We start from the raw sequence: 23,608 nt of genomic DNA, 5'->3' as shown, positions 1-23,608 counted from the left end.
GAAAAGCAGCACATAGTCCCACCTTGCTGGCACTAATACTGAACCCAGCTCTGCAAGACCCTAAATACTTGACCTGGTAGTGATAAGGTCAAACACATGAGACTCCTGGAGTGTTTCTTTCATAATCTTCCAAGCTCCAAGTGCCAGCGGTGCCATTTGTCAATGATTTCAGAAGTGCAAGAGACTAGAAGTTGGAACGACTGGTCTAAATAAAAGAGTGAACAGAATTCTTCCTAAACCCAGCCCCATATGAACATATGAAGCTGCCTTATACTGAATCAGACCCTTGGTCCATCAAAGTCAGTATTGTCTTCTCAGACTGGCAGCGGCTCTCCAGGGTCTCAAGCTGAGGTTTTTCACACCTATTTGCCTGGACCCTTTTTTGGAGCTGCCAGGGATTGAACCTGGGACCTTCTGCTACCCAAGCAGATGCTCTACCACTGAGCCACCGTCCCTCCCCCAAATTAATATCATGGCTTGGCTTCACCTTTGACTCTCAAAAGCTTATACCCAGAAACTCTTATTGGCCTCCTATGTGCTCCTGGACTCAAATCTAACTGTTCTACTGCAAACCAACCCAGTGATTCTCTGAAACTACCCTAGGAGGTCCTCTTTTGCAGCTATGATCCCTATCCTTCACCCCAAGCCCTCCTATAGACAAGACCACATGCAGTTCCCACAAAGGATCCCTTATGGCTGAGTTCTTGGGTTTTAGCTTTTTTAGCTGTAACACAACGTCCCTCTGAGAACAGCCGACGTTTCAAGGAGCTTCGATAGTCCAGTCCCAACCACAGTCATTGTCTCTCTAGGAGTCGCTCTCCCCTCCAGCCACTTGCTCCTTGCAGTCACCAGGGCACCTTCCGCCTTTCCTTCCCTGGTTGCCCACCTCCTCCTCTCAAGGTGGAGCCTCATGGCGTCTCTCCCCCGCCCCAGGAAGGGGTCCTAAACATCCCCACGCTAGAAAACCCCCCCACCCCTACTTACAGTCTCTCGTTCCTCGCTGTGCGCATCGCCTCGATGATGCCCCTCCGCCAGCACAGATGGCGAGGAGCTGCACCAGCTTCCCCTTCCCTCTTTGAGCAAGCGAGCCTCGCTCTCCCTTTCTCAAGGCAGCTCTATGATCCTTCCGGACAGGATGTGGCCTAGTCTCGAGCCAACACGGGCTGCATTAGAGCTTCCGGTTCACGACCGAACGGGTCCGCCACTGTTTTCTAATGAAAGCACGCAGGTTGCACAATAGAAATGCATACGCCCAGAGCGGCACAGCGCTGTGCCCATAGGCAATCAGGACCAATGGCGTCGTCCGATGCCGGAAGTTTGGTCTTTTGTGTCACTCTGGTCGATTTCCGCTGGGATTTGAGGATCTAGAAACGAAGGCGGCGCCATAGAGAAGGAATAAGGCATTGCTAAGGGAAGCGAGGTAGTCTCAGATCATCTCCTCGACGCTCGAGAGGTCAGGTTGAGTCGGTAGGGAAATCAGACACACATAGGGTTGCCAAGTCCAATTCAAGAAATATCTGGGGACTTTGGGGGTGGAGCCAGGAGACTTTGGGGGTGGAGCCAGGAGACATTAGGGGTGGAGCCAGGAGACATTAAGGGTTGAGCCAAGATCAAGGCTGTGACAAGCATCATTGAACTCCAAAGGGAGTTCTGGCCATCACATTTAAAGGGACGGCACAGCTTTTCAATGCCTTCCTTCCATAGGAAATAATGAAGGATAGGGGCACCTTCTTTTGGGGCTCATAGAATTGGACCCCCTGGTCCAATCTTTTTGAAACTTGGGGGGTATTTTGGGGAGAGGCACTAGATGCTATACTGAAAATTTGGTGCCTCTACCCCAAAAAACAGCCCCCCCCCAGGGCCCCAGATACCCACAGATCAATTCTCCATGATTTTCTATGGGAATAAATCTCCCTAGGGAATAACAGAGTTCCCAGCAGACATTTCCCTCCCCTCTCCCCGCTTTCTGATGACTCTGAAGCAGGGGAAGGGCCTCCAAACCGGGGGATCCCCTGCCCCCACTTGGGGATTGGCAACCCTAGACACACAACACCGCCCCACCAGAAACCATAGAATGCAGACAGATACAAAACATCTCTCTTCACGTGAGAAATTCAGAATTCTGTCAGATTTCCTAGTAGAGAGAGGGTGATATTTTTTGGCGTCTCAGATAATAGGAACTGTAGAGTGCAGTGCAAAGAAGTGTGTTCCGGCTAAATCAGGGATTATACAGGTGAGGTGAGATAACTCCAGGATAAAGTAGGATTTAAAACTTGTTAGAGTGGACATGCTCGTGTGCTGTCCCATTAGAGGGGTAAGGTACAGGAGATCTGGTAGATACCGCATATTCTGTGGGAGAGGCTGCTGGCTGCATAGAGTACGCTTTTGGCATGCACAGAGTCCCGAGTTCAGTCACTGGTGTCTTCAGTTTAAGGATCTTAGGTACCATGGGGGAAGGAATTGTTCTTTGTGGAGAACTGCAGAAAATATGGTGCTGCATGGACCAGTGGTCTGACCTGGTGTAAGGCAGATTCATATATTCATTTTGAGGAGTGGCATGTGACTTAGGGATAGAAGGGTCCAGGTTTAGTTCCTGGCACTTCAAGTTGCATGTGTTGGGGATGCACCTTGCTCTGTGTGAGGTTTCATGAATCCCGTTGGTCAGAATAGACAAGAGATCAACCAGGGGTCTGACTTTTTCACAATAAGGCAGCTGTTATTGTTCCTCATTGCTGTATGAGAAAAGGAGAACAGGTTCAGGCAAGGCTCTTTTTGAACTGACAGGTTTCACTTGTCTGTCCTAAATTTTGTGCGAGGGCTCTGGTCCTCAAGGGAGATCAGGAACCAGTGTTTGAACTGTGCTGGGTTCTCAGAAATATTAATTACATCTATTGTACCACCAAATTATTTTCATAACTATTCAGTGACAAAAGTTAATATTCAACCAATGCCAGAAGACCATGATAACAAAATAGTGATGGTATCAACTGCACTTTCAAATTATTCATATTGCCATAGAGGGGAAACTTGCCCTGGGAGCAGGTGCCACAGTTAGCCTCAGGGCCGTAGCCAGGATTTGGAAGGTTGGGGGGCCTATACATTTTTCAGGAGGCACTCAGCGGCCCCACCCCATAGCCTTCCTTCCCACTCCCTTCAAATAAAACTGCCCTACATGATTTGGGTGATGGGGAAGGGAGGGCAGCAGCTACTAGAGCACTGACTGAACTTGGCAGGTGCTGCAGAGGGAAACTGACAAGTATTTTTCCTTGGCTTTAAGGGGTGAGGGGAACCCCCACCCCACCCCTTAAAGCCAAGGAAAAATGGTGATTCCCCTCTCCTGCACTGGCTGAACTCAGCCAATGCTGCAGAGGAATACTGACAAGTGTTTTTCCTTGGCTTTAAGTGGTGGGGGGAGCCCCCCACCCTTTAAAGCCAAAGAAAACCAGCAATTCCCCTCTCCTGCACTGTCTGAACTCAGCAAGTGCTGCAGAGGGAAACTGACAAGTGTTTTTCCTTGGCTTTAAGGGGTGGGGGGAGCCCCCGCTTAAAGCCCAGGAACAAAGGGCAATTCCCCTCTCCTGCACTGGCTGAACTCCGCAGGCGCTGCAGTCCACCCCACCCCTTAAAGCCAAGGAAAAACGGCGATTCCTCTTTCCAGCGCTGGTGGCAGAACTCCACAGGCCAGGCCTGGTGGCAGGGAAGGAAGGGACCGCCCTCCCTTCCCGGCCACTCAAATAGCGCGCGTGGGCTGATGGGCAGCAGAAGCAGTCCTAGCCTTCCGTGCCAATTAAAAGACCTGTGGATCAGCTGATCGGCGGGTGCTTTAACTGTCTGGAGGATGCTTCTGCCACCCACCTCCGCATAGGATTTGGGTGCCAAGGAAGGGAGGGCGGTGGGAAGTAGACCAGAGGCCCTGGGGGCTGGTGGGGCCCCAAAGTTAGAGGGCTTTGTCCAGAAGTGGGGGGGGCTGTGCCCCCACAGGCCCCCTCGTAGCCACGGGCTTGGTTAGCCTTTTGTTTCCATAGTATTCTCACTTCCCACTGCGGAATGCTATTTCAATATTCTATTTTGTTTAAGTGAAAGCGAGTGTGGGAGATGAAAAAGAAAGATTGGCTAATTTACCTCCATTGGATTTAAGCAGGCATATAATTAAGACATTAGTCACCCATGGTCGTTCAAATCTTTTTGCTTTCTTATGCAGGCTTTGTTAAGATATTTAGAAGAAATGCTGCTGAGGACTGTTATTTAACACTGGAGTTCTTCCTTCTCGCCGTCCACCACAATGCCTCTTTCTGACTTTGTTTTGGCACTCAAAGACAATCCATACTTTGGGGCAGGCTTTGGCCTGGTGGGCGTGGGTACAGCGCTGGCTCTAGCCCGCAAGGGGGCCCAGTTTGGCATGGTGGCTTTCAGACGGCACTGCATGATCACTCTGGAGGTACCAAGCAAGGACAAAAGCTACTACTGGTTGCTGAGCTGGATCTCTCATCATGCCAAGCACACCCAGCATCTGAGTGTGGAGACCTCTTACCTGCAACATGAAAGTGGCCGTGTCAGCACGAAGTTTGATTTTATCCCCAGTCCAGGGAATCATTTCATTAGGTAAGAGAAGTGTCTTTCGGAAGGGCAGGAGCATTTCATGGCTAACAAAGAAGGGGTAGAGTCTTTTTGTGATTGCTCATATGTGCTTGTGCTAACACCGAGAATGTCTGCATGCTCAACCAGCACAGTATGGAGAACAGTCACTGCAATGGCTACGTTGATCGATTCCTCATTACTAAGGTACAGTAAGGGGAAAGAATTAGAAGAACAGCATCTTGTTAGTCTCATTTGGGAGGATGTTTCCCTTAGGTGCTGGTAAGTTCATAAGAACATAAGAGAAGCCATGTTGGATCAGGCCAACGGCCCATCCAGTCCAACACTCTGTGTCACACAGTGGCAAAAAATTTTTTTATATAAACACACACACTGTGGCTAATAGCCACTGATGGACCTCTGCTCCATATTTTTATCTAAACCCCTCTTGAAGGTGGCTATGCTTGTGGCCACCACCACCTCCTGTGGCAGTGAATTCCACATGTTAATCACCCTTTGGGTGAAGAAGTACTTCCTTTTATCCATTTTAACCTGTCTGCTCAGCAATTTCATCTCCTTATATTACACTCATCTGGTTCCAGACAACTGGCGTCTCTCTGGATATCAATATCTTACATATGTTTACCTTTCAAACTATCTTAAAACCAGTTAGGGACTTTCCATAAGTTAAACACACACCACGACCCACATAAAGGAAGGCAGCGGCTAAGATGTCACAGTAAAGATAAAGAAGAGTTGGTTTCTATACCCCACTTTTCTCTACCCGAATGAGTTTTAAAGTGGCTTGCAGTTGCCTTCCTTCCCTCTCACCATAACAGAGTTCTGAGAGAACTGTGACTGGCCCTTCTCCTGTATGTTTGTTCAGACGTTAAATACTAATACTGTCAGAAGTGGAATAATGAACTGGGGACTGAGGCATTGGACTGGCCCAGTTTAGCTGCATCTATTCTTGATCCAGGTTATATTGTTTTCATCAGGGTTTTCCAAGTTCATAGAGGTAGAGGGAGATGTAAAACACCTGTCCTTACATCTGCATCATTGCCCGACCTCCTTTGTGCCTAGTTGAGCATGGATTCCTAAACAAGGGCAGTCCTTACTTTGTTATGGCAGTTCTGTGTATTGACATAGAAGGAAAGGAAGGAAAGGTCCCCTGTGCAAGCACCAGTCATTTCCGACTGGGGTGATGTTGCTTTCACAACGTTTTCACGGCAGACTTTTTACGGGGTGGTTTGCCATTGCCTTCCCCAGTCGTCTACACTTCCCCCCCAGCAAGCTGGGTACTCATTTTACCAACCTCGGAAGGATGGGAGGCTGAGTCAACCTTGAGCCAGCTACCTGAAAACCCAGCTTCTGCCAGGGATCGAACTCAGGTCGTGAGCAGAGCTTAGGACTGCAGTACTGCAGCTTTAACACTCTGTGTCACAGGGCTCTTGGGGATTGACATAGAAGGGGGTTGTAAAAGAGATGTAAACTTTGTAGTCTTGTAAGTTGCATCTGAGACTGCCTACTTTTCTTCCCTCTCATTCCTGCTTATCTTCTCTCTCTATGTTTTTCAGGTATCAAAGGAAGTGGATCCGCATAGAACGGAATCGGGAGAAACAAATGATTGACTTGCACACTGGCACCCCCTGGGAGTCTGTCACCTTTACAGCAGTAGGCAGCAACCGAGAGATTTTCTTCAACATCCTACAAGAAGGTAGAATCATAGAGTTGGAAGGGACCTCCAGGGTCATCTAGTCCAACCCCCTGTACAATGCAGGAAACTCACAAATACTTCCCCATAAATTCACAGGATCTTCATTGCTGTCAGATGGCCATCTAGCCTCTGTTTAAAAACCTCCAAGGAAGGAGAGCCCACCACCTCCTGAGGAAGCCTGTTCCACTGAGGAACTGCTTTAACGGTCAGGAAGTTCTTCCTAACGTTGAGCCAGAAACTCTTTTGATTTAATTTCAACCCATTGGTTCTGGTCCTACGTTCTGGGGCCACAGAAAACAATTCCACATCATCCTCTATATGACAGCCCTTCAAGTACTTGAAGATGGTGATCATATCACCTCTTAGTCGCCTCCTCTCCAGGCTAAACATGCCCAGTTCCTTCAACCTTTCTTCATAGGACTTCGTCTCCAGACCCCTCACCATCTTCGTCGCCCTCCTCTGGACCCGTTCCAGCTTGTCTATAACCTTCTTAAAATGTGGTGCCCCAAACTGAACACAACAAAATCTTATGGTTGTTGTGAAGCTCAAGGCAAGATTGGAAATGCAGCCACCAGGGACGCTTGTCTTAGTGGACAAATTTCCTATACTGCCTTTACCCCCAGCCTCTTGTTGTTGTTTGAGACATTCATGATTCCTGTTTACCTGAGTCTAAGCCTTGTAGTTCTTGACAGAGAAGAAATATGTTCAGACACTGCCCTGGGTTAAAAACACTCCAGGTTTGTTGATGCATTTGTGCAGGTTTATGAATACAGCATCTGAGAAGGATCAGTCTAAAGATGAATTGCACTGACTAAGCATGTTTTTTTGACAGAACTGATGGCTACCAAGTTGTGCGATTTGTCAGCTCAGTTTGCCTCTTACTGGTGAGCTGAGGTTTTGCAGCTCTTTTGCCGTGTTTATGTGCAAACAAACAATCACATAACTAATAAGAAGGATGTTTCCTAAACAGTGCTTTTTGCTCCCTATCCTTTCTGAAAGGCAAGAGTTCCGAGTTTAGGTCAGACTCAGAGTAGCCACTTCAGGAGATTACAGATAAACCCAGACCCACATTTTTACTTTAATGCATGGGATGGAGAAAGTAGAGAAAGAAGTACTTTTCTCCCTTTCTCACAATACAAGAACTCGTGGGCATTCGAAGAAATTGCTGAGCAGAAAGGTTAAAACGGATAAAAGGAAGTACTTCTTCACCCAAAGGGTGATTAACATGTGGAATTCACTGCCACAGGAGGTGGTGGTGGCCACAAGTATAGCCACCTTCAAGAGGGTTTTAGATAAAAATATGGAGCACAGGTCCATCAGTGGCTATTAGCCACAGTGTATGTGTGTATATAAATTTTTTTGCCACTGTGTGACACAGAGTGTTGGACTTGATGGGCCGTTGGCCTGATCCAACATGGCTTCTCTTATGTTCTTATGTTTTTACTTTCATCAGTTCTTTATTTATATTCCAACAACAGAGTTCCAACCATAAGATATCCATTAAAAGACCAGTCACGTCTTAACGAATTTTAACCAACCATGCCTTGTGTCCTACAAGGATGACCACATATATTACAGTACACTATAGAAATTGAGTGCTGCAGTCTGAACTTTAGTGAGTTGTCTGGATCAGTGGGTGTAATCTTTTAAAATGTACTATTTGCATTAAAGTTCTCTGTGACCATTGCTCTAACTACTCCACTTCCAATCAAAATGTTCTGGATCAGCCTGATCAGATTTCCATTGTCGCTTTTTAAATGAGCTTTCTTTGTCACGAAGACTCAGGTCAGAATGGGAAAACAGGGTATAATTGGGACACTTTCCTCTTTGTGCACCCGCTTCTCATAAGTCTGTGAACCTCTTGCTTTCATTTTATAGCCAAAGAACTGGCCCTGAGGCAGCAAGAAGGGAAGACGGTCATGTACACTGCCATGGGTGCTGAGTGGAGGCAGTTTGGTTTCCCACGGCGGCAGCGCCCACTAACTTCCGTGGTGCTTGATGATGGTGTTTCGGAGAGGATTTTGCAGGATGTAAAAGAGTTCATCGGCAACCCAAAGTGGTACATTGAGCGAGGCAAGTGTATTTATTGGGGCGCTTGTGGCTTCCCTTCATGTTCTAGTCTTTTCCATTGTGGGCTAATCGATGCCATGTACGGCACCAGGATTTCTCCTTCATCAGTTCAGGAACCTGCTGTAGTTGCTTACAATTTCCATTGTTCAGTCCTTGTGCAGTTCCTGTCAAAGGCATCCTTGCATCTGTGTATATAGCTAGTAGTTCCCACACGCCAGCTCCCAATTAGAACATAAGAGAAGCCATGTTGGATCAGGCCAACGGCCCATCAAGTCCAACCCTCTGTGTCACACAGTGGCAAAAAATGTTATATACACACATACACTGTGGCTAATAGCCACTGATGGACCTGTGCTCCATATTTTTATCTAAACCCCTCTTGAAGGTGGCTATACTTGTGGCCGCCACCACCTCCTGTGGCAGTGAATTCTCCATGGACTTGCCTTAGTTACCTTGATGCTCTTCAACCTTTACCTGTAATCTCTTGCTGTCCCAATTTTGCCGCCTGTATGTTGCTCCCAGAGTTCCAACCCATGACTTCCTCTCAGGTGCTGCTCTGCTGACCTGTTTCAGTCATTATAATTCTGACTTCCATTAATTTCCAATGGAGAGATGGTCTCGGTTAGTCTTCGCACTGTGCAAGTCGCTGGTAGGCGCTGACATTCATCCTGTTTTATCGCAGTGGTGTGTTCTTGACAAACTGATTAACGGCTCCTCTTCATAGCGGCCCTATTAGAAGTTAATGGTTATTCATTCCATACCTCGTGCGATGCAACCCTTTGATTTTAACTCCGGAGTTAATACAATAACTTCCAAGTGATTTATGTGCTCTCTTCCACAAAGAGATTTTGAATCTGACAGATTTAGAGAGCTATTAGAGACATTCATTAGAGAGCTATTAAAGACGCTGAACTTTGTTTTTCCTGGTGTTGGAAAGCGCTGTCAAGTTGCAGCCAACTGACGGTGACCTCGTTGAGTTTTCAAGGCAAGAGTCAAACTGAGGCGTAGTAAGTTTATTAAAATGTCCCTGGACCAGCACAAATCGCACACCCCTGAACCGCATAATCATAAGAACAACGCAATGAATAAACAGCAATTAGCTAATCGAGTTATACAAGTCTGGTAATGCAAAATTACTAAATTATTAGAAATATTTTTTTTTTTAAAAAAAAAATTATTGATATAAAGGACAGTAGATCAAAACATGTCCTAGTGTTTCAACCTCTCCTGTGCAATAGGCACCTTTCTGTATTGTCCCTCCACGACTGCAGCGCATGCCATCTAGCAGGAGAAAATGCCCTCTGTTGGCCTGGAATCTCCAACTGATCTAGATCAGATTCAGTAGCAGGGGTGATGACGCGCCTGGAGTCTTCTGAGTCTAGGAAAATTGGGTGTTCATTCAGTATCACACTGATGTTCAATATCCAGCAGCCTTTGCTTTATCATTAATTTTACCTGATCAAACCTCATTTTTAAAGCAGTAGGTGGGGAAAAAACCCAAACTCATCAGCTTATTATTCACTGCCTTTAGCCAGGAAGTTCGGTAACTGTCTTGTAGAATCAGTTAAGCCCTCAGATTGTAGTTTAATTTAAGCCAATGGTTAATTTGAGCTGCTGCTTTAACCCGACCAGTCTCCAGACAGAAGCTTGCATTGGAGGCTCAGTGAGGCAATTGAAGGACTGCTCTTAGAACTTTTGACAGAACTCGCTCCAAAGATACAAACAGTAAGATGATGGTCCTGGTGTTGTCCTGTATCTTATTTCTTCCATGGCACATGGAACTGGGGACCATTGGTCAGAGCCACTAAGGGAATTTTTATGCCAGCTAGGATATAGCGGTAGTAGCTCAAGTGTGGTAGGGACATGCTGAGCTTAGTGTCTGCTGGTGTTATCTTACTAGCTTTCTTCTGTAGGTATTCCCTATCGGAGAGGATACCTGCTGTATGGGCCCCCAGGCTGTGGAAAGAGTAGCTTCATGTGAGTATCACTTTCTCAGCTTTCCTTCCCAAAAAAACTTCTCTGTATTCACATTGATAGAAACGCAGAAGTACTGGCACATAACCGGAATAGGCTATTGCAGGAAATACCTTAAGTTTTGGAATATTTTAAATAATGCAAGTTTTCCACTTGGGAGTAAAAAGATGAAATCTGGGTGATTCAGTACCCACACTGTGGCTGTACTTTGAGCAATTGTACTTATTTCCTCCCAAGCCCCTTTTCTTGCCATATAGAAACAGAGAACTGGAGGTGGACCTAAAGAACATCTGTTTCTGGCCTTTGCCCTAAGGCAGAATTGATTGTGTCTAAGTATCCTAGCGAATTAGACTGTATGATCAAGATGGCCTTGTGTCAGAGGCTTACAGTGGGCAGAGGCTTACAGAGGGCAGTGGCGTTGCAGCTACAGAGGTTCCTAGATGACGCTTCCGTTCTTGACCCGTGCCAGTCTGGGTTCCGACCGGGCCATGGGACGGAGACAGTGCTGGTCGCCTTGGTAGATGACCTCCAGCAGCATCTGGATCGGGGCGGCGCTGCGGTACTGATGTTATTAGACCTGTCGGCGGCATTTGATACAGTCGACCACCAGTTGCTAAAGCGCCGCCTCGCCGACATAGGGGTTGGGGGGTTGGCCCTACAATGGCTTTCCTCCTTCCTCTCTGATCGGGGACAAAGGGTGGCCATTGGGGGTGAGCGATCCCAGAGGCGCACACTTGATTGTGGGGTGCCTCAGGGAGCAGTTCTCTCCCCAATGTTGTTCAACATCTACATGCGCCCCCTTGCCCAGATTGTCCGGAGGTTTGGGCTGGGTTGCCATCAATATGCGGATGACACCCAGCTCTATCTGCTAATGGATGGCCGGCCTGGCTCCGCCCCGGGGAACCTGGATCGGGCCTTACAGGCTGTGGCGACGTGGCTCAGATTGAGTGGGCTGAAGTTGAATCCAGCGAAGACGGAGGTCCTTTGTGTGGGTCGTGGCGCTCGGGGAGGGGAAATAGCTCTCCCAACTTTCGATGGCGCACCATTGGAACCAGCGCGCCAGGTAAAAAGTTTGGGTGTTTTACTGGAGCCTTCATTATCAATGGAGGCCCAGATAGCAGCCACTGCCAAGTCAGCATTCTTCCATCTGAAGCGGGCAAGGCAGTTGGCCCCCTTCCTGGAGCGCCGGGACCTCGCAACAGTGATCCACGCAACGGTCACCTCAAGATTGGACTACTGTAATGCCCTCTACTTGGGGCTACCTCTGTGCCGGACTCGGAAGTTACAGCTGGTGCAGAACGCGTCGGCCAGGCTATTGTTAGGGCTCTCGAAATGGGAGCACATACGGCCGGGGCTGCGCGGACTGCACTGGCTACCAATTATCTACCGAGTCCAGTACAAAGTGTTGGTTATCACCTTTAAAGCCCTATATGGCCGAGGACCAGCCTACCTATGGGACCGTCTCTCCCCATATGAACCCCAGAGGGCACTGAGGTCAGTGGGTAAAAACAAAATGACCATCCCTGGGCCGAAAGAGGTCAGACTCCAACATACTAGAGTACGGGCCTTTTCAGCGGCTGCACCGGCATTGTGGAACCAGCTTCCGGAGGAGGTGCGGGCCCTGCGGGACCTCGGTCAGTTCCGCAGGGCCTGCAAGACCGCCCTTTTTAAACAAGCCTATAATGACACTGACTGCTGAGTTGCCTGGTGTAAGAACCGCCATCCATAAGACTACCTAAACTGGCAGAACCAGCGCCATAACAGCTCTATCGCTGCCAGATATACTCATATACATTTAGTCTAACGAAATCATGTATTTTAACTTAACTGACTGGTTTTTATGTTTAATTTTAATTGTTAAATTTAAAGTTTTACTAATTATGTTAATGTGTAAGTTGTTGTTAGCCGCCCTGAGCCGCCTAGGCGGGGAGGGCGGGATAGAAATAAAAGTTATTATTATTATTATTATTATTATTATTATTATTACAGTAGCAACTAGTATATGGTAGCACTCCAAAGAACATATAGCACAGAGTTAATTCACACTGAAAAGGCCCCCAAGTGTGCACAGTTGTGATGCGTATCATAGCAAAATATGTGTGCCATGGAGAAAACAACTTATCTTCCTTCCCCTGCTCTTTGCTTTGTAACTGGTTCTTTGTCGTCTCCCTTTTTAAAGCTGTACTCAGATGACAGAATAAGTTCTTAAGGGTCAAAATAATGAGGCAGTAGGAGATGAGCGGCAATATGATTCTTGTGCTCCCCTTCCTGGGCACTGTTAGTCGTTCTTATCGCTTAGGAGTGGAAGCATTCGCTTTCCTCCTTAGGCCAGATACTCTTTACACAAGTTTTTGTTTTACACTGGAAATGTCATTCTCCATCACAGCACGGCCTTGGCAGGAGAACTGCAATACAGCATCTGTCTTCTCAGCTTGAGTGATCGCAGCCTTTCAGATGACCGCCTCAACCACCTGTTGAGCGTGGCACCTCAGCAGAGCATAATTCTCCTGGAAGATGTGGATGCTGCCTTCATCAGCCGAGACACAGCTACTGAAAGTGAGTGATGGACAAATCGATCCTTTCGCACTGTTATGCCTGGTGCTCTTCTTTGATGCTACGGCAATTAAGCATGGTCTATATGGTCATCATGTTAGAGAATTTACACGCAGCAGAAGATACTGAAGAAGAGGGACAGGGAACACAGGAATTTAATAGACAAGAGAGACAACTGCATGCAACAGTGGAATATATTTACTAGGACAGAATCCAATATTCAAAGTCGTTGCCAGGCCAAGGTCATACACAGTAATCAGTTCACACTACAGTAGATAACAGTATACACCAGCAAGTATACAGAGAATGATCCAAGCACAGTAGCACAGGTCAAACACCAGCAGTGTTCGCTGCCACCCAGACGGTAAGTAACACAGTACCCACAATCCTTCCAGGCAGGAAGAGCAAGCTCACTGAGCTTCCCTTAATACACACACCAATCATGCAATCTCAACAGAGGTTGCAACAGCTCTGTGAGTCAGCACAAAGCCTAATTACAGGTGAGTGATGGACAAATCGATCCTTTCGCACAGTTATGCCTGGTGCTCTTCTTTGACGCTACGGCAATTAAGCATGGTCTATATGGTCATCATACCCAGCATCTTATGGAGACCTCCGTATGAAATGCTATTGCGGCATAACTTTCACTTTGCTGGTCGCTATCTCTCAAATCGAAAGGGAATGGCAAGGAGGGGCTTGAAGAGGAGCTTCAAGGGAGTGTGAGATCTTGCCAATGTCTGTGCTCTCTTCTGCAGTATACTTGTCCAGCCTCACGCTGAGATTGTGCAGTGGCGGCCACGGTGCTGGCATACCCACAGGTTACAATGCCAGCCCACAACACATTCCAATGAGAATTGTCAAAAATTCATCAAATATCTGGAATTTGGGACAAGCTGCTTTCTTCATCCAGTGGAGGAGATCCCGTGCAAGAATCCAGGCAGCATCATGTCCTGCCATGTATATTGGGTGTAGGATCATTGTGGGTGGGGGGGGGGAAGGGGGGTCTCTCTGTTTTACTGCTTCTGCTTCCAAGAAAATGCTGATCTGATTGTATATCATGATCAACACTCAGTTACCTGTTCCTTTAAAAGTATTCAATCTCGGCTTCTACCTGTGGGTCATTGTGCACCAGGCAGGGAATTTAAAGCAGCTGCTGATGCTACAGCCTGCAGCAGATCACAGCTTTTTCTTACCTGTTAGGCCTAAACAGAGCTCAGACAGGCCTGATATTTGTCTATTTATTTATTTAGTTGTAGATATTAATAGTATATATCTATTTAAAATATTTATGGCCTTGAACATATGAACATATGAAGCTGCCTTATACTGAATCAGACCCTCGGTCCATCAAAGTCAGTATTGTCTTCTCAGACTGGCAGCGGCTCTCCAGGGTCTCAAGCTGAGGTTTTTCACACCTATTTGCCTGGACCCTTTTTTGGAGATGCCAGGGATTGAACCTGGGACCTTCTGCTTCCCAAGCAGATGCTCTGCCACTGAGCCACCATCCCTCCCCCGAGGCCTTCCTTGTCTCTGCAAATTTGAGGCAGCTAACAAACCAGCAGAAGCTGCAAGAGTCAGCTACCATAAGTGTCCAACTGGAACAGAATTAAAACACATACCGTATTTTTCGGTCCATACCGTATTTTTCGGTCCGGACCATAGGACGCACCTTCCTCCTGGGGGGCGATCTGCTGCCTCCGCCTCCAATCCCGGCGCTTCCCCCGCACCTGCCTGCCTGGCTCCAGCTCTGCTTCCAGCAAGCGCTGGGATCGCTCCACGCTGCCCCCACCGCAAACCCAGCCCTTCGCGAGCGCCGGCTGCGGAGGGGGCGGCGTGCTTCCTCCGTGCCTGTCTGCCTGGCTCCAGCTCTGACGCTTACAGCAAGCGCCAGGATCACTCCCTCTGCCCTCTGATCCCGGTGCTTGCTGTAAGCGTCAGAGCTGGAGCCAGGCAGACAGGCACGGAGGAAGCACGCCGCCCCCTCCGCAGCCGGCGCTCGCGAAGCGCTGGGTTTGCGGTGGGGTCAGCGTGGAGCGATCCCAGCGCTTGCTGGAAGCAGAGCTGGAGCCAGGCAGGCAGGCGTGGGGGAAGCGCCGGGATCGGAGGCGGAGGCAGCGGATCACCCCCCCCCCCCCGGAGGAAGGTATGTCCTATCGTCCCTTCGCTCCATAAGACGCACACACTTTCCCCCCCACTTTTTTGGGAGGGGAAAGTGCATCTTATGGTCCAAAAAATACAGTAGTTAAAGGCCAGAACACAGCATTAATGCAGCTAAAACACTTTACCTTCTACCAGGTCTTGCACACCTTCCTGAATATAGCTAGTGAAGTCACCTACTGCACTCTGGTAGGTTATTTCCGAGGAATTAATGTACTGCAGAGAATGCCCATGACCATGCTGTTGCCAAATATCCTAGGTGATGATATTCTCAGGATATAGCTGATTAGGGGTTGCAACTGGCGCACAGAATGTGGTGGTGTGAGTCCTGATGGGAGCACCAAGGATTACACACATTTGACATATGCAGCACCAGCTTTACTGGCTTCTGGTGGAGCAGCAAGTCAAGTTCAAGATTTTGGCTTTGACCTTTATGGCTTGAGTGGTTTGGGACCAATGTTATCAGCGGGATCCTCTCCTCTGGTACACCCCCGGGAGAGCGCTGTACTCCTAAGATAACAACTTGCTGGTGATTCCCAGCTCCAGAGATATCTGACTATGCTTGACCAGAGCCTTTTCAGCCCTGCCCCTGACTTGGTAGAACTCTCTGCCGAATAACATCAGGGCCCTGTGGGATCTTATGTAATTCCACAGGGCCTGTAAGGCAACGTTGTTCCGCCAGGCATTCTGTTGAGGGCAGTGATGGTTTACATCATGGCTGGCACCTCTGTTCTCTGTCCCCTGGACTGATTTTAATTCCTCCTCCCATATCCACAAGGCGCTCTCAGGCCAGAAATGGGAGGGCATTGTAAATTTCACCTCTTGAACTTAAATGAATGTATTACATGTCTTGATATTGTTTTTACAATTCTGTACCTCACTTAGAAACCCCCACAGTAGTGGAGATTAGGCAATTTAAAAATGTTATAAATATATTCTGTACTTTTGCTGTTAGTCCTCCACTTCTCTTCCTCTGAGCTTTCTTTGTTGTGCTCTGTTTCTGTTTAGACCCCAATAAATACCAAGGCATGGGACACTTGACATTTAGTGGCCTTCTGAATGCACTGGATGGTGTAGCTTCCTCTGAAGCCAGGATAGTATTCATGACCACCAACCACGTGAACAGGTCAGAACCGTTGCCTGGGAAATGGGGTGGGGAGCCAGAATAACGGCTGTATGTTTGTGGACCTAGAAGGTAGTTGACGGATAATTATATAGTATTGACTTTGAAATTAAGTGGCTGGTACTTAGAAATAGAACTGTACTGTTGTTAATTTTAACTCATTGCCAACTGCTATTTTTTAAACAATTGACCCCACCCTGAATTATTTAATATTACATTCCTCATCACAGTAGGTGGAAGAGCCAGACCAAATTTTATTGACAATTCTGTCTAAATTTTATCATGATTTATATAATTCTGTTGTTGTATTGAAAGTTTTATTTTATTCTTTGGTCTGGTTGTCAGTTGCTATGGCATTTTGTTGCTAATGCAATAAAGATTGACATCAGACCAGACAGATAGCACCAAGGTTGTCAAGTCTATATAGAGTTTATCCATATAGGTTTTAAGGGCAGGGGAGAATTAAGATATTTTGAATTAAATTTAGGAGACATGGGCAGCCCAATCCAGAGATAAGAGGCGGCCGGTCACGGCGTAGCTGCCACGCCGCTAGTAGATTTCCTGAGGACTTTGGCACACTGGAGCGTGGGGAGGGGAGCAGCGTAGCTTGCCATGAGGGAGATGGTCGGAGGCACAGAAGGGAGGTGGAGGCAGCCGGAGGGGAGGGCCAGCCCACCCTCCCCATTGGCCAGTCCTGACGCATGCGCCGCAGCTCATGACAGTCAGGGATGGGGAAAGGTTGCCCCAGAGAGGCTGATAGCCATCCCCAACCCGTCCCCAAACAGAGAACGGAGCCAATGATGGGCAGACCATCACAGGCAAAGGAGAGACAGCCCACCAAGACAGGAAGGGAACAAGAGTGAGGCTGGGCATGCCAATACCAAACCTTGAATGGCATAATAGTTGCAAATAAAAATACACAGAATATAAAAATTTAAACATTGGAGATAAAATCAAAATGAAACCGAGCTTACAGATGCATTCATACATGGTCAGATTTAAATTTAAGGATGTCGGCCAAAAATTTTGCCACAGCCTCGCTAACCTCCCTCTCAGTATCATTCAATAAATAATAACAGGGTGGCAGAATAGACAAATCTGGGGAGAAAGAAAGCATTCAAAATAAATCTTTACGGAGATTATGATAAAAGGAACAATCGAGCAATATATGCTGAATTGAGTCGGGAATATTCGCTCCACAGGAACAGAGTCTGTCGCCTAAAGGGACTCGATGATATCTCCCTTGTAAAACTTTGGAGGGGAACGCATTTAGTCTAGCCAACATAAATGCCCTGCATTGGAATGGTTAAGTCTGATAGATAATGGGGCATTTTGCCGCAGAAAGCATAAAGACCTAAGGAAGCTGGGGAGCAAATATAAGGGTCTGTTGGCCGTTTCCTCCAACTCCCACAGTCTCAATTTAATACATCTGAAGATATATGACTCATCAGAAGTAAAAAAATCATCACCTCTATCCCCAACTGGTTAAGCTTGGACATAAGCACTGCTGTCCAGGATGAAACATATGGGTCTCTTTTCATACAATCAAGAAGGCTGTTAGGATCCGTTCTAAAGTGAATTTTGAGCCAGAATTTAAAACACTGCAATCCAGGCTTTTGTCTCCACCAAAGACTGACCCACTTCAGAGCAGAGAGCAAAGTAGGACACCCATTTTGGCATACTTAGAATTTGTCTAAGAATGAGGCTTGAATGCCCTCCACTTTCCTGGTAAATGCTGAGATCCATATAGGGATACCATAGAGAATTTGGGCCAGCGTTTTGGCTTTGAACACCTTAATTGCTGCTGGAACTAATTGGTTGCCCCTTGCAAAGAAAAACTGTTTAATTTGAGTAGCCGAACATTTAGCCAAGTTGACAGTGTTGTTACAATGTGAAACCCAGCTTAACTTGTGATTAAAAGTGATCCCCAAGTATTTAAAAAATTTTGTTTGCTCAATTGTTGAGTTGCCAATAAACCATCTTTGTGGGCGCCAGCAATTTGAAAAGACAACTACTTTAGATTTGGCATAATTGATAGAGAGTGAATTACAATTACAGTAGTCATAGAAGGCATTCAAATACCTTTGCAGGCCCACACTTGTGCAAGAGAGGATGGTAGTATCATCGGCATAAAGTAATAAGGGGACCACTCGGCCTGCTAGTTTAGGCAGATGACCATTAATAGGTCAGGGAATCCAGTCAGTTAATCAGAGTTCTAAATGTTTGGCAATTTACCCACTATAGATAATAAATTAATGGGGCGGAAATTTTCTGGTAACTCCAACCCCCCTTTTTGTATATTGGGATAATTATAGAATCAAGCCAAGAGTCTGGGATGGAGCCATGCAGATCAATGAAAGAGAACGATTTTGCAAGGGGCAAGAGCCACCAATCGGCAAACTTTGTGAATACCTCAGTGGGAAGGCCACTGCGGGTGCTCTACCCGCTTTTAAATCCTTCAATAAATCACTGATTTCCTCTAGAGTTACTGGATGCCAGACCGCCATATCAGTAACTGTGGGGTTTGCTAAGATAGGAGGGGATACAAATGGAGCAGCAAAAATGTTAGAGAAGTAATCAATCCATGTTTGTGCAGAAATATTTGGGTCAGTAACAGAATTGATTTTTAGATTACCCAAAATGATTCTCCAGAAAGCCTTATTATCATTAGATTTTATCGAGTGGTAAAGTTGGTCCCATTTATTCTGAAAGAAAACTTTCTTTTTGAGGCTGGGCATGCACACACGAGAAGCCTGGGTTGGTGGTGAAGCGGGGGTGGGGGCAAGACTGGCTCGTACGGGACCACGGAGAAGCCGTCAATCCCCTCACACCCTCCCGCTGTCAGAGACTCTGCCAGTGGCAGGCAGGCAAGCAGGAAGTGCCAAGTGCAGGAGTTCGCTGTCATAGACAGCGGCTGGAATGTGTGTCTGGGAGTGAGCAGCCCAACAGCAGACACCCCCCCACCCAGAGACCCCATGTGTTGCCCTGACGCCCCCTGCCATGTGCACGGAACACTTCCCCTGGGGGCTGCAGAGCTCAGAGCTGCATCAGCTGCAGAACTCTGAGTCCACATCAGCAGCCCCCCCCCCTTAGTGCCCTGTGCACAACAGGCCTGTGGGGTCGGGTAAGCTGTCAATCCGGGCAGGCTGAGGGGCGGCACTCCCCCTCCCCTGTCCAGCCACACGGGGGGCAGCGTGGTGGCTCATAGACCGTCCCCCCCCCAAACCAAGTCTGCCCGCCCTCCCAGGCATTCCCTCGGAGAGGCCACTGACGGGGGGAGGAGGGCTGCTCAGGGAACGTGCAGCAGATGCCAAGTGGGATGGACAGCAGAGGGCACAGCTCAGACTTTATTTTTCCAGAACAGAGTGCAACAGTCTCCCTGGCATGCGCTGGGCAGTCTCACCATGGGCGGGGCTCCATTCCAAGGGGTGGGCAGAAACAGCTGAGGGAGTGGGGGGAGCGGTGGAGCGGCACACGCAGAAGCCTCTGTGTTGAAGTCCCACCTGCAAAACAGAGACAGAGATCAGGAGCACCTGCAGGAGCGGCAGCTGGAAGAGTGGGCTGCATTTCAGCCGGGCGCTCTCTTAAAGGGACAGCCTCTGACCCACCTCCTTGCAACGGGGTGGCCGCCACACACACAAACCCTGTGCCCTGCCAGGGCTGGAAACACGGCAGAGGGCAGACCAAGTGAAGGGAGCAGGCTGCAGCACAGGGGAGCGGGGTCAGCAAGTGCCCCCTGCCGGAGCCCACTGCCTGGTTCAAGTGCCAGAGACACTCGCACACCAAGCAGTCGAGAGCGGGGGGGGGGGGTGGACAGTGGAACTTACCCAGCCATGGGCAGCAGTCCTCGCATGCAGAGCCTCTGGGAGCCCGGAACCTGCAGAGACCTGGAAACAAGAGCAGTTAGCCCCAGAGGAGAGACCTCTATCTCCCCCTCGCAAGTCAAAGATACTGTCAAAGCGACTGCGAGGTGCAAAACCTGCCACCAACGTGTCTGCCTGTCCCTCATTTTAAGTCCACATGGCTGGGAGCTTGCCAGCAGAACTTCCTGCCATGCGCTCCTTTCCCTAACAACTGAGTTGTGCGTGGCCAGAGCAGAAGTATTTCTAGGAGGGGGGAGACCGCAATTGGGTGCTGGGGTGGGGGCTCGTCAGCCCAAGGCGCGAGGGGATTGGCGAGGCACTCACACCGCTCCTTGAGGGGTTTCTGAACTTCCGCAGCGGTGGCGCCAACCTATGTTTTTGGTTTCAATGGGTGCCTATGGGGCACGCCGCCATTTTTGCAGGCGTAAAGTTGTACCTCGGGGGGGGGGGAATATCATGGGCCAAAGTGCTCAGGAAGCCGCCTAAGCCTGGCCGCGCCCCCAAATCCACCCCCTTCTCCACCTGAACACCGCGCTCTGCCTGACTTCCGCCTGCGCTCGGGTGCAGCCCTCAGGCAGCGCTGCCCTCGGTGGCGCCGGTTGTACGTCAGCACAAACCCTTCCTGCGCCACGTACCAGCTCGTCTGTGTCAGAACTTGTAATTGTTGAACCTTATGACTGTTATGCCTGCTTAGCCTAGCTGAGTCCATATTGTAACTGTTAAGAAATAGCTAGCTCTGTATCTAGCATCGTGCCCAAATGCTTTGCATTCCAAGCGAACTGTGATCACCGGAGGGTGACGGGGAGTCCTTGGGAAACATCTGCCAGTACCCTTTGAAGCTCTGCCTCCCCCTCCCCTCTCCCAACGATAAGGAGCCTTGGAAACCGAACAGGGCCTCCTGAAGGGTGGGAACCAGTTTGTTATTGTAACTAGAATAGCTTAAAGAATCTAACCGCTGCTGAACCCGTTATCAGAATCAACTCGTCTTCTACCGGAACACAGTTCTCGATAAACGCTTAGACTTTAACCAGAGTTATGAGAAATGGGGTAGGGAGAGGTGGTTCACCTCAGGCAAAATTTTGTTTGAATAAGGTAATCTTATGCAGGGGTCATTTTGTAGAAAAATAGGTGGTGGAGCTCATCCAGGGATTGTTATGCCGCTGCACATACTATTCAACGGAGAAGGAGGTGGAACTCTCAGAAAGGTTCAGGAGCTGTGCTCCTGTGAGCTCCCACTGAATCTGAGGCCTGATCTTATGGATCTGCTAAGATGCCTACAGTTGCTCCTGGGCAACTATAAATTGCTGTAGATAATAGATATTCTTTAGTGCCCTAGCAGATCAATCAGAAACACAGTAAAAGCAGGAGGGGAAAAAGAGGCACTGTGAAAACATTCCTGCCACTCCCATAGTCCCTTGTAACTCTTTTACCTTCTGCCATTCACAGTGTTGTATCATGGATAGTGCCAGTCAACACACAATGACAATGTTAACACCACTATTAAATCCATTCCCCAACCAATCCCCTTCACATACTCAGGGCTGGATCCAGCAGTAATTTTCCTCTAACAGAAGGCATTTGCGTCCGCAGAATAAAACATTCTTGCCTCCTTCAGCCCTGTGAGGACCACAAAATGCTTCTCCTAGGTAAAAGGGAACACTCAGTAATAGCGTGAAGGGCAGAGTGGGGGGTTGCAATGGGATTGGAGGATCCATGTAAATCACCTCCCCTTCTGCTGTTGCCAAATTACCACATGGTATAACCTACCATAACGTACAGTTCTGCTGCCGAAAAGCCCCCTGAACAGCTAATACTGTAGCTCAGGGGAAGTCATGTACTCCCAGGTTGCCCTGAAATCTCTCTCTCTGGAGACAACTATGAGCCTGGTAGCTCATGGAGAAAGAACACTGCAAGGGGAAATAAAAGAATTTGTTTCAGTGCAACTCCAGAAGTAGGAGATGTGGCAAAACCCACCTTTTGGGGTCCAAAAGGTAACAATTTTAAATAGAAGGAGGGAAGAGTCATTAGGAACTTGTAGTCATAAAAGCTAGCAATTTAATTCTGTTTTGTGGTGGCTGTTTAAAAATACAACAAATCCTGCCATATACAGCCTGTCCAAAACCACACATTAAATACATACATATGTTCCTTCTCTAAAGTTTAGTAGGAAGATCTGAGAGAAAAAAAATCAGTCCTCTGCTTAGGAGGGATCTAAATTTGCCATCTGAGATTCCCTGGAACGATCTCTTTAAGTCGTCTTCTCATTCCTTGCAGGCTGGATCCAGCTTTGGTTCGCCCTGGCCGGGTAGATTTGAAGCAGTACGTGGGACACTGTTCGCGGTGGCAGCTCGGACACATGTTCCAGAGGTTCTATCCAGACCAGCCGCTTGCTGTGGCAGAGCGGTTTGCTGAACAAGCCCTGTTGGTCTCCGATCAGATTAGTGCTGCACAAGTGCAAGGCCATTTCATGCAATACAAGGCAGACCCAGAGGGAGCCATTAAAAACATGCACGCTGTTGTATCCTGATCATGGGCAAGCACTGAGAAGACTACGCATGCAACGTTCCTGAGAGGAAGAATGGTCACAGAGCCGATTCACACAAAACAAACCAGGCATGAGTGTGATGCTGTTTATATGCTGACCTCAATGAGGTCTTCTTTTTGTCAAGAAAATAAAAAAAAATTAAACCAGACACCTTCCCCGTCCATCTTCCCAAAACAGGAATGCATGGGATGGAGAAAGTAGAGAAAGAGGTACTTTTCTCCCTTTCTCACAATACAAGAACTCGTGGGCATTCGATGAAATTGCTGAGCAGACAGGTTAAAACGGATAAAAGGAAGTACTTCTTCACCCAAAGGGTGATTAACATGTGGAATTCACTGCCACAGGAGGTGGTGGCGGCCACAAGCATAGCCACCTTCAAGAGGGGTTTACATAAAAATATGGAGCAGAGGTCCATCAGTGGCTATTAGCCACAGTGTGTGTGTATATATATATATAAAAAAATTTTGGCCACTGTGTGACACAGAGTGTTGGACTGGATGGGCCATTGGCCTGATCCAACATGGCTTCTGTTATGTTCTTATCAGTGGCAGTACATATTCACACAAGATCAGATGATTTGGGGCACTGTACTTCATGGAGCGACAAAATCTGGAACTAGTGGGGGAAATACATGTAATAGAACTGTGAGCTCTTTCTCTCGTTATGGACTCTCAATTATTCTGTGGCTTGAGTGGTGAATGTAACAGGCTGTTTCTATCAACTGAGGGGGCCCACATAGCCTCCTATGGTTTGGGGGGAACCAGGTTTATTTTAAACTAGAAACCTTCCCCTCAGATACAGGTTTTCTGAAAGTAGTGAGTGTATTGAGTGTTTGAGTTCATTGCTGTGAGGCAAGTTTTGTGGTGCACAGGTAGAATATGATGAAGAAGAAGATATTGGATTTATATCCCACCCTCCACTCCGAAGAGTCTCAAAGCGGCTCACAATCTCCTTTACCTTTCTCCCCAACAACAGACACCCTGTGAGGTGGGTGGGGCTGGAGAGGGCTCTCACAGCAGCTGCCCTTTCAA

General features: G+C 47.9%; 2 protein-coding genes across 4 annotated transcripts in view; one reads left to right on the top strand and one right to left on the bottom strand.

Annotated features, from left to right (window-relative positions):
* Positions 1–1,190, bottom strand: part of ZNF142 (zinc finger protein 142) — a 31,837-nt gene extending 30,647 nt beyond the window's left edge. The window contains exon 1 of the mRNA XM_060263018.1: positions 985–1,190. The gene's annotated coding sequence lies outside the window, so the exon portion shown is untranslated. The remainder of the gene's footprint in view (positions 1–984) is intronic.
* On the top strand, positions 1,112–22,725 carry LOC132590132 (mitochondrial chaperone BCS1). 3 transcript variants are annotated; one of them, XM_060263022.1, is made up of 8 exons: positions 1,112–1,196; positions 4,202–4,602; positions 6,153–6,292; positions 8,171–8,365; positions 10,276–10,339; positions 12,723–12,892; positions 16,055–16,172; positions 22,307–22,725. In XM_060263022.1, the coding sequence occupies exons 2-8, from the start codon at positions 4,283–4,285 to the stop codon at positions 22,557–22,559; spliced, it is 1,260 nt and encodes a 419-aa protein (XP_060119005.1). In that variant the 5' UTR covers positions 1,112–1,196; positions 4,202–4,282; the 3' UTR covers positions 22,560–22,725. The 3 variants fall into 3 exon arrangements, with proteins under 3 accessions (XP_060119005.1, XP_060119003.1, XP_060119004.1); XM_060263020.1 differs by lacking the exon at positions 1,112–1,196 and adding an exon at positions 1,245–1,420; XM_060263021.1 differs by lacking the exon at positions 1,112–1,196 and adding an exon at positions 1,306–1,453.
* Positions 22,726–23,608: the final 883 nt, after the last annotated feature.

Source organism: Heteronotia binoei, chromosome 21, assembly GCF_032191835.1.
Source record: "Heteronotia binoei isolate CCM8104 ecotype False Entrance Well chromosome 21, APGP_CSIRO_Hbin_v1, whole genome shotgun sequence".
NCBI lineage: Eukaryota > Metazoa > Chordata > Lepidosauria > Squamata > Gekkonidae > Heteronotia > Heteronotia binoei.
Note: the sequence above shows the minus strand (reverse complement) of the source record. Positions and strands in the feature narration are given on the sequence as shown.

Bases quoted from the DNA above. Each gene is read 5' to 3' on its own strand.
- LOC132590132 (XM_060263022.1), top strand. From the start codon at position 4,283: ATGCCTCTTTCTGACTTTGTTTTGGCACTCAAAGACAATCCATACTTT. The intron at 6,293-8,170 runs GTAGAATCATAG...TTCATTTTATAG, and splicing joins CTTCAACATCCTACAAGAAG to CCAAAGAACTGGCCCTGAGG. The intron at 8,366-10,275 runs GCAAGTGTATTT...TTTCTTCTGTAG, and splicing joins AAAGTGGTACATTGAGCGAG to GTATTCCCTATCGGAGAGGA.